The sequence below is a fragment of the Lycorma delicatula genome, chromosome 1, assembly GCF_047948215.1.
Source record: "Lycorma delicatula isolate Av1 chromosome 1, ASM4794821v1, whole genome shotgun sequence".
Lineage (NCBI taxonomy): Eukaryota > Metazoa > Arthropoda > Insecta > Hemiptera > Fulgoridae > Lycorma > Lycorma delicatula.
In genome coordinates this window covers 346,266,645-346,278,443 of record NC_134455.1, presented here as the reverse complement: position 1 = coordinate 346,278,443, position 11,799 = coordinate 346,266,645, and the positions used below count along the sequence as shown (strand labels likewise).

The window sequence follows — 11,799 nt, the reverse complement described above, 5'->3', positions numbered from 1 at the left end:
TGCACTGACAAAAGGTGGCGTGATGAGAAGAGGGGGAAATAAACTGGGCCGTAGACAGAAGAGAGTGTGTGTGTTGACGACAATTACACTTCATTTACACTCATACATATCCTCATTCATCCTCTGAAGAATTATCTAAACGGTAGTTACCGGAGGCTAAACAGGAAAAAGAAAAGGTAGTGTGCAAGTATTAGTACGAGAAAGAAACAGCAAGGTTAGGAATGATAAGAGAAGTTTGGGAGCGAAAGACATAACAACGATTATTTTATAACCAAGCAGACCATTAAAAGAATTACGTAAGACTGATAAGAAAATTTCTGAATACGAACAAGTGGAAGAATGACATCATCGCAGACAAAGAAAATTAGACTTCTAGGAACTTTAACAACAACATTAAAATTGATGAGAACAAAAACAGTTATGACTGATTTGGTTAAATAGAAATTGCTTTTATGAAACATTACGACCGCAGCAGACAAAATAATAACAAAAACATTATTGGATTAAAGCTACTTTACACATTGGCGTAAACACCTACTTTGAAAAAAAAGTAGTTATCAATTTGACCAGATAGCTTTCTTCTATTTTTTTTTCGTTTTTTTTTTTTTTATGTATGTTCATACTGTTCTGTTTACAAAGTGAAAAATGGAGTGAGTTTCTCTGATGGTCCCAATATTATTGTTTTTCCAGATAACTTAGCCCAATGGCAACATTTTTTTTAATGCATGTAATTTTCATGTGTTACAATTCCCTACAGTTCTGGCATTCACATTTCCGTTGGAGCACTAAAAGATACCTGTATCTTGTAAGCTTCCACCTCTATTAATGCTGTCAGTCACTGATAGAAATAGTTTATGTTACTTAGCAGTATTATGAGCTGTAAAAATTTCTGTCTTGTTTAGACTCCAACCATATCAATCCTACACTTCTGGTATTACACCAAAGTGATGGTAAATTTTACCTTTTTATTTTTAACCAACTATCTGATATAAGATATCAACAATCCAAGAACAGATGAGGTTATGCGGAACACAATGCTGCTAATCGCACGTCACTAAATATCTCTATTGGTACATAATTAAAAATGTTGTTACTTTCTGAACAGACCTTGTAAAGCCATTTCTCATAAGCCGAAGTATTGTGTTGAGTCATACAAAATTATTTTCTTTGTTTGGTTTGAAGAGGTGGATATTGATATTTTTTAAGAATAAGTGATGACTTTTCTTTTTAGCAAAGATTACAAATTCATGATTGTAAACATAAGGATAATTTAACTATTTAATTTTCTAAATATAGGTTTACATGATCCATATTTATGGGCACCAGATAATGATGATCTGACAGCCCATTTTTGTATATTAAAAACTCATTCTAATGTTTTGGGAGTGGGGTACTGGCAAATTAAATGTTGGTAAGGTTATTTGTAAATTAGCGACAGCTTTTGAAAGTCTTAATTTAAAAAAAAAATTGGGAAAGAATGTTTTTCTCTTTTTAGAGCATTTACTTTTTTAACATATTTTATTCTATTTCTTTTATTGACTAGAAATATTTTATAGAATCTTTTAACATCAATGTTTTTCACTGATGTTTTGTTTATGTTTGATATTCTGCTTTTCTGAATTTTTTTTTTACATTTTTTAGGTTGTAGATGATGGCAATAAGATGAAATTGATGACATTTTCTGAGTTATCAGTGTTGTTGATGCAAGAAAAACCTCATCAGTTGGCATCTTGTCTAGCTAGTTTAGTTACAAGAAAAATGGATTTGGAACATATTTTACAGGTAATTAAATCATTAAAGAAAATTATTGCTTATTAATTATATATTTTATTCTAAATAATACGTTGTCTAGATCACATCAGAAATGAGTAGATATGATATTACATAAATACAAAAAGAGAAAATACTACATGCCATTATTGGCCTGAAGAGAAGCCGTACTAAAATCTTGATCAGACGGAGCAATTGTGATGCTGCTATGTTTGATGTAAGTTTATATTAATTATTTAAAATTTAACGATTTAATAATATTAAGGTAAATAAATTATACTAAATAATAAAAATAATTCACAATTCAGAAGGTGTTAGTGGAAATTATTTGAGCATGTATTTCTATACGTGTTGAGCAAGCTGCATAAATTCAGGGTTTTTTCTTAATTTTGCTATTTAAAAAATATTGACAGCCTAATACTATATCTGTAAAAAAAATATTTTAAATAAATTTGTGGAAAAAGTTTTTTTTAAATTGTTCAGTAATTCTTTAAAGATCCCAATGGAAGTATTATAAGGCTCTTACTTGTAAATTCAAAGTATTGACATGAAAACAGTTGTCTATCCAGTTTGAGAGAGGCATTTATTTTTAAGAGTAATCAAAATTTAAAAATTAATGAAAATCAAATAAAACATTTTAAATTTTGATTATTTACTTTTCTAAAATATTTAATACTTTTGTTTTTTGATATTGAAAATGTTTTGTTTAATACTTAGTTAAAATCTGCCACATTTATATCGTATTTATATCGTATGTTTTGTTTTTAATAAATTTTGAAATTCTTATTATGTTTGTATTTTATTTCTGTGAATTTTATTCTTACCATTTTATTCAGAATCAAATTCTGTTCAAGTTTTGTTCAAAACTTTATTATGTTTAATACCCATTTAACAAATTTATTTTACACCAAACATAAAATAGTGTGTTTTACAACCCCATTCTTTTGTCTTTGTCCCACAGATATCTTGAAAATTACTAAAAATACAATTCTCAGATTTTTTTCAGTATTTCAGGTCAGATTTCATATAAAACTACTAAATTTTGCCCCATAATTTGGAACCCAAAAGGCACAGAAATTATAGTAAAATGTTTCTGAATCTATGCTTATATGAACTTTCTTTTTTTCACCAGTAAAACATGTGCTGAAAGTTTGTTCCATTCTTTGCGAATCACTCTGTATGTATATAAATTTTCAGGTCTTATGAAAAATCCATAAAGAAATTTTCCAATCAGTTATCTAAATATAACTTTTATAAAGTTTCCAAACTTCTATCGGACTTCTTCAAAAATAACATCAAACTTAACAACATATACATCAAAAATAGTTTTGATGCTATAAACAAATAATTAAGATTAGATAGCGAAATATTTGTTTCATGCAATATAAACAATTAAAAAATATTTTTAAAAATTCAGCTTAACCCACCAAATTACAGAATTAATAAGAGCTTACTTTATCTTATTATTTTTCTTTTTTCTCTTTTTTTACATATCATTATTGCTTTCGAGGAAATTCCTCATCAGTTGATTAAAATTATAATTAAAAACCAGTTACACATTAAAACATTTTTTTATTAAATATGTTTGTGGCTAGCTACTAAATACAGCACTGTACTAATACAATATAAACTTTACCTAATATTGACAAACGTGCTGATAACTATAGCAGCTTTGATAAGAGTATCATTATCAAATTCTGTCTGCATATTGATCAAGCTGAATTTCTGTCTATATATATTTATAAAATGGCCAACCTTTTATTATTATCATTTTCTTTTGTGATTTCAATTATTTCCAGATTAGTTTCTAAGTCAGTAATAGAATGTTTATTTACTATTAGATGGTCAGCAACATTAGAATAGCCCAATTTATTGTTTATATAATATTTATAATGTTCTGTGAATCGTACTTTAAATGATCTATTAGTTTTCCCAATATAAATTTCATCATAATCGTTACATTTTATTTTATAAATGCCACACAAACTATTAAAATCATTATTATAATTACAATTTTTTAAATGTTTTATTACATGGTTTTTTTTTATCTTCAGTCATTTGACTGGTTTGATGCAGCTCCCCAAGATTCCCTATCTAGTGCTAGTCGTTTCATTTCGGTATACCCCCTACATCCCTAACAATTCGTTTTACATATTCCAAACGTGGCTTGCCTACATAATTATTTCCTTCTACCTGTCCTTCCAATATTAAAGCGACTATTCCAGGATGTCTTAGTATGTGGCCTATACGTTTTTCTATTCTTTTAACTATATTTTTTCAAATGCTTCTTTCTTCATCTATTTGCCACAATACCTCTTCATTTGTCACTTTATCCAACCATCTGATTTTTAACATTCACCTATAGCACCACATTTCAAAAGCTTCTAATCTTTTCTTCTCAGATACTCCGATCGTCCAAGTTTCACTTCCATATAAAGCAACACTCCAAACATATACTTTCAAAAACCTTTTCCTGATGTTTAAATTAATTTTTGATGTAAACAAATTATATTTCTGACTGAAGGCTCGTTTCGCTTGTGCTATTCGGCATTTTATATCACTCCTGCTTCGTCCGTCTTTAGTAATTCTACTTCCCAAATAACAAAATTTTTCTACCTCCATAATCTTTTCTCCTCCTATTTTCACATTCAGTGGTCCATCTTTGTTATTTCTACTACATTTCATTACTTTTGTTTTGTTCCTGTTTATTTTATAATGATAGTTCTTGCGTAGGACTATGCCATTCGTTGTTTCTTCTAAATCCTTTTTACTCTCCGCTAGAATTACTATATCATCAGCAAATCGTAGCATCTTTATCTTTTCACCTTGTACTGTTACTCTCAGTATTGTTTCTCCTATTTCATCCTCCTCAACTTCCTCTTCTTCCTCTATAACACCATTTTTCTAATTCATTTCCTCCGTATAACTCTTCAATATATTCCACCCATCTATCGACTTTACTTTTCGTATAATATATTGGTGTACCATCTTTGTTTAACATATTATTAGATTTTAATTTATGTACCCCAAAATTTTCCTTAACTTTCCTGTATGCTCCGTCTATTTTACCAATGTTCATTTCTCTTTCCACTTCTGAACACTTTTCTTTAATCCACTCTTCTTTCGCTAGTTTGCACTTCCTGTTTATAGTATTTCTTAATTGTCGATAGTTCCTTTTACTTTCTTCACCACTAGCATTCTTATATTTTCTACGTTCATCCATCAGCTGCAATATATCGTCTGAAACCCAAGGTTTTCTACCAGTTCTCATTGTTCCACCTAAGTTTGCTTCTGCTGATTTAAGAATTTCCTTTTTAACATTCTCCCATTCTTCTTTCTCATTTTCTTCCTTATCTTTTTTACTCAGACCTCTTGCGATGTCCTCCTCAAAAATCTTCTTTACCTCCTCTTTCTCAAGCTTCTCTAAATTCCACCGATTCATCTGACACCTTTTCTTCAGGTTTTTAAACCCCAGTCTACTTTTCTTATCACTAAATTGTGGTCGCTGTCAATGTCTGCTCCAGGGTAAGTTTTATAGTCAATGAGTTGATTTCTAAATCTTTGCTTAACCATGATATAATCTATCTGATACCTTGCAGTATCGCCTGGCTTTTTCCAAGTGTATATTCTTCTATTACGATTTTTAAATTGGGTGTTGGGAATTACTAAATTATACTTCGTGCAAAACTCTGTAATTCTGTCCCCTCTTTCATTCCTTTTGCCCAGCCCGTATTCACCCACTGTATTTCCTTCCTTGCCTTTTCCAATGCTTGCATTCCAATCTCCAACTATTATTAAATTTTCATCTCCTTTTATATGTTTAATTGCTTCATCAATCTCTTCGTATACACACCTACCTCATCATCATCATCATGGGTGCTTGTAGGCATATAGACGTTAACAATCGTTGTCGGTTTAGGTTTTGATTTTATCCTTAATACAATGATTCTATTGCTATGCATTTTGAAATACTCTACTCTCTTCCCTATCTTCTTGTTTATTATGAAATCTACTCCTGCCTGCCCATTATTTGAAGCTGAGTTAATTATTCTAAAATCACCTGACCAAAAGTCGCCTTCCTCTTCCCACCGAACCTCACTAATTCCTACTACATCTACCTTTATCCTATCCATTTCCCTTTTTAAATTTTCTAGCCTACCAACATTTTTTAAACTTCTAACATTCCACGCTCCGACTCATAGAATGCTATTTTTTAATTTTCTGGTGACCCCTTCCTTAGTAGTCCCCACCCGGAGATCCGAATGGGGGACTAGTTTACCTCTGGAATATTTTACCAAGGCGCCTTCATCATTGCTAAATGAAAATACAGAGAGCTACATTTTCTTGAAAAAAAAGCAGCTGTAGTTTTCCATTGCTTTCTGCTGCGCAGTACTCAGAGGGCCGAGTGATATTGATATGGCCGTTTAAGTCATCCTAACGCACGCCCTTAACAACTACTGAAAGAGCTGCTGCCCTCTTTCAGGAATCATTCCTTAGTCTGGCTCTCAACAGATACCTCTCCAATATGGTTGCACCTTCGGTCCAGCTACTCTGTATCACTGAGCACTCAATCCCCCTCACCAACGGCAAGGTCTCATGATTCATAGAGGAGGATTTACATGGTTTTTGGGCCTATATACTGGTTTATATTTTTTATCATTATAAACATTAATTAAATGTTCAATAATATTATTAAACCAGCATATAAGTCCAATAACCATGTAATAAAACATTTAAAAAACCCATAATTTATGTTAATGATTTTAATAGTTTATAACTGTGGCAATAGCAGGAGTGATCTTTTGTCTTAGATGTTGTACATCCCTGATTTTTTTTTTGTTCTGTGACAATGTTTCAATAAAAAATCGATTTTTATAAGTTTTTATTTACTTTTTATTGGCTGTATTTACATTAATTTTTTCAGAATTAAATTCTCTACACATTTTGTTATTAAATCTTCCACATTTATCAGTCATTTAATTAAACTATTGTACTACAAACCTTAAAAAAACTTGTTTGTCGACAATGAATTTTGTGTTTTACATCTGATATCTTAAAAACTACTAGAGTTACATTTCAGAGACCTGTTTTAACCTATCTCCCAGCTTAAATTACATAAGAAACCACCAACTTTACTCCTTAATTTGAGTCCCAAAAATTACCATAGGGCGTCTTTTTATTAGAAGAGCTGAAATCCTGGCGAAATCTTTCACTAGCTCTAACTAAAAAAAAAAAATTTTCAGACCTATGTTTATATGAACTTTTTTCATTATTTTCACTAGTAGAACATGTCCTCAAAGTTATTCTGTTCTTCGTGGGAACCTGTATATATATATATATATATATATGGCTGATATTTAAGCTGAAAACAGCTTTATACTGCATATCTGAGAGGTAATTGGAGGCAGAAAGAAATGGGGTTTTACGCAATTAACAGAAATCTGCATTACGGTGGGTTTTTAATTTTTGTTCATCATATTGAATCAAACTTAATTTTTTATATAGGAAGATGGACATATGACACATGATTTCAATTAGAAATTTTACAAGAAAAACAGTGGTGAAACCCTTTTTTCTGTTAATGCCTTTGTTATTGAGTTATAAGCATTCAAAGTTGCAATGATGAGAAAAACATGTTAACAATAAAACAAGGTAAAATGCACTGCATGAACAATTTTATTGCATTTTACATTCATAATGCCTACAATAATAAACTTTAAACATTGTTATAATATTGATAATAATAAACAATTAACTAACAATTATGTAAAGCTGTTTCCAAAAGCACAAAATATTCAAATCACAAATAAATCACTACAAAGAAGGTAAAAATAAATACATATGCACAGATAAAATACTTAGATCATAATTTTCTTAAATCTTTACGTATACCAACCACAATAAATTTTTACAATATTACATAAAATAAAAAAACACAAACCAGTAACACGATGTTTGCTTCAAATGTGAAACTTTATCAAGTCCAACTGCAAAAACTTAATCATAAAAAAAACAAACAACCAAAAGCATAACTATATGATCCACACTATTTGACTGCTCAATACACATTGATGATAATAACAAATTTTGTACATTATATATATATATATAGAGAGAGAGAGAGAGAGTGGGAGGGAGGGAGAGAAAGAGAATAGTATAAAATTTATTCTCTCTCGAAATAAAGTTACTGAATGGCATTTGATGGATTTTTTTTTAAACTTAAATGTAATTTTTGGAGAAGCATTATAACATTTTTACCACCATCTCATGTATGATATGATCATGATTTAATATAAAGAATAAGCATTTAATAAAACTTCTGCCAATATTATAAGAAAGAAATTGTAAATGATGCCATTATCCCCTCTTTCATATTTAATGAATGAATCTTTCAACAACAAAATATTTTCCGTAGGATTAATATTCCCTAAAGAAAGATTTTTCACTTAATTTACAAAATTACTGGCCAATTTTTTTATTTTAATATGTGAAAAATAAATTTTTTACAGTTCTTGAAAAGTATAAAAAATTATTGGCAAACGTTATACATTGTCTAACAAAAAAATGTCCTATCTACATAGCCATTTCCTTATTTATTCTTTTAGAAATTTCTTTAAATTGTTTAGATAGTAAAATTCCATTTCAACTTTTTGAAAATGTAATTTTCACAATAAATCACTTGATTGACTTCCATATTCTTTACTAGAAAAAAAATACTGTAGTAGCTGAGATGCTTATTAGTTGAGGAAATGCATACAATTGATTAGCCACACCTTGCCAACTACAAAATACTTTTCCTATAATGCTGATTCTAAATTAAGTTAAAAATTTTATCTTTATTTCAAGAAGTAGAACACAGTGTGCCAAAGGAAAGTGTCATCCTTGGTTTCTTGCTTTTGTTATTTTTTATTAATGATCTGCCGCAAAATCTTGAATTCACAGTTGATATAATTACATCTGAAGGCAATTATTTAAAATAAATTGGAAATTTTGTATTAGCAGTTCAAAGAATTATTCAGTTGATGGATTGTAACCATCTAATATTAAATTTGGTTAAAACTATCAGCATTGTGCTTATAGGTAGATGTAACATTGCTAATGTGGTGTGGATTTCTATTAATGATAACAATACTATTTCTGTTGCCCATAAAGTGAAATTTCTGGGTGTTCTTTTTATTAAATGACAAGTTTTCTTGGAGTGGACAAATGAATTTCATTTACAACAAAATCAAACTATACAGTTTTGCCTTGAATCACCTTAATAAAACACTAAGCTTATTTTTAAATAATATTATTATAATATTTTGTATTTAATAATATTAATTTAAATATTTTATTCATGTTCCCATGTGAAATATGTTATCTCTCGGGGGGCTCCCACAAAAATTCAGAACAAATCTTTAAGATATCTGCTGTAAGCAGATATAATAGCACCTATAAGCATGAATCATATAGACTAATTTTTAAAGAATTAGGAATGTTAACTTATATATGTGTATGTTTATTATGAATGAGCCACTTATTCTGAAAAAAATTAACACTATCCACCTCTATTAAACCACACAACAGAACTGAACTCGTGAAACTCGAAGCATTACCTCAGCTTTTGAAAATGGCGCTTATGTTTCGAAAGTGATAATTTTTAATAAATTACCTAATCGATACAAAAATTTTCCCATCAGTCTATTTAAAGTGCAATTAACAGATTACCTTTTAAAGAAATATTATTACTTTGTCGATAAATTTTTAAATAATACCATTTAAAAAACTTTGAGTTTTCTGCATTCTGTTGTAAGCTTCGGGTTTGTTATCAGATACCATAACATAAGCCTTTTTTAAAAAAACATTGAATTTAATAACAAAAAAGTTAAAATTTATATTTTTACAAAAATTTACAAAATGTACTTACTAAGTCTTACTAATTTGCGAAATAATGTAGTAGGACTATGCTGCATATGTTCTCAAAAATAATTACAAAAAAATTATAAAAACTCATTACATAAAATAAAAATTAATAATTGTGATGAATGATACAGATTACATATAATAACAAAGAAAGTGATTTGACTCAAAAGTCCCAAATTTTGTCTACTAAGTTCGTTCGTAGAACCACTGTTGCATAACTACTTGTATACATAAAAAATTAACAAAATATCTTACTAATATATATAATACTAATGAATTGGCCAATCCAGAGTTAATTTTAATTACAATTTTACATATAATTTTGCCATTTTAACATGTTATAGTTTTAATAATAATATTTTTAATTTTATATATGTATATATATATATATATAATTTTTTTTTAAATTGACAAGTAAAAATCTTCTAATAGGTCCAAGAATGTTCCTTATAGTTCATAATTAGTAAAACTTTATGATCACTTTTTTTATATTCACTATCACAACTTACAATGATGAAATCGCGCACAAAACTGACGCTTCTTGATGGTGTCACAGGTCTAACCCCACACTCTTTCTTCGAATTCATCAAAGTCGTAACGCTCTTTGTATAAAAAACGTTAGTACATTTTTCCAGCATGATGTCATGTTTCTTAAACTTCTGTTTTAAGAAAGAATTCAATAACAAATGAATCATGCTGCTGCTAATAATACATGTGCTCAAATACTTTTGAAGTAAGCCTAAGAATAGTATACTTCAAATAGCACATTATTTATTAAATAAATAATGTTCTCAGAATAATAAATATTTTCTAACACCTCCTGAATTATGATTTATTTTGTAGTAATTTTATTTATTTAATATCTTCATTTGTTTACTTTAACATTATTTCATGTGTTTATATTTCAAATAATTAATATGTACTGTAATCACCAATTTTTTATTTTATAATTAATCTCATAAATTTTGTGATGCTGTTGTTATTAAGGTTTTACCATAGTTTCCCTTGATCAATCCAGGAAAATGGTTTTAAGTTTTTTATATTTATCCATAAAAGAGCAGGATATACCTCCCTGTTGTTTACTTGTTTTATATAACCTATTATTATGTTCCAATCAGAATAAAAGATTATTTAACATTATTAACATTATTTATAAATAATGTTTTTTAAATAATAATTTGATAGTAAAATGCACTGAGCTTTCATGAAACTATAATCAAAATACAATTTATACACTAAATGGGTGCTGCATTATTAACTGATGAGCGGTAACAATTTCTTTTGGTATTAACAAGTTACACTTTTTAAATTTATTTCAACATATATGTACGTTTTTAAACAGCTTATGACATTCCCAGTATCGTAAGGATTCCAACGCAGGGTCATACATATAAATCAGTTCAGCCATTTAGCTGCACTAAATACAATACACTCCTTTTTGGGCAAAAAATATTTCAAGAACACATGCAGTTTTATTAATGTCATTAACATAAATGAAAATATACAGATCACATTAATAAATGACACCTTTTCATAAGTAAAAGATGCCTTGCACAAGGTGCTCGCATCACCTCACCAATCTAGCCTCACACACAGTCCCCACAGGAAGCCCATTATTATTAAACAGAATTGTTTTAATCTATTTAATATTATTTTGTTTAACATACTTTAATTTTATTATTTTTTTTAATATTATTCATTCGATTGATTCAAATCATTCAGTTCAAACCCAGCTCACACAGTGATAGAAGTTCAAAGTTCATTAATTCAATTCATTAAAGTATTGCTTCAACCAGCAAATCTCTACTTCTACATATATATATAAAAAATGCAGGACTCTCAGTAACATAAGGATTCATACATCTAAAATTGGTTTAACCATTGAGCTGCTCCAAACATACACATACAGTGAAATAAACATATATACATACACCTTAAATACATTACACTCCTTTTTGGGCAGTCGTTTAAAAAATATCTCCATGTTGATATCCATAGTGAAGTGGTACCAAGTCTGCCTTGTATCCAGAGGTTCTGGGTCTAAGTCCCAGTCAGACATAGTATTTTTTAAACATTACAAAATGCATTATCATACATCATAGTAACTATGAGACACGGTTCAAA

At 29.0% G+C, this 11,799-nt stretch overlaps 1 protein-coding gene across 4 annotated transcripts in view; it reads left to right on the top strand.

Annotated features, from left to right (window-relative positions):
* The window catches only part of LOC142334439 (BLOC-2 complex member HPS3), a 117,074-nt gene that overhangs the window by 84,516 nt on the left and 20,759 nt on the right, over positions 1-11,799 (top strand). For all 4 annotated transcript variants that reach the window (XM_075382433.1, XM_075382429.1, XM_075382430.1 and 1 more), the window contains exon 16: positions 1,642-1,782. In XM_075382433.1, the coding sequence (XP_075238548.1) occupies positions 1,642-1,782 (141 nt within the window). The remainder of the gene's footprint in view (positions 1-1,641; positions 1,783-11,799) is intronic.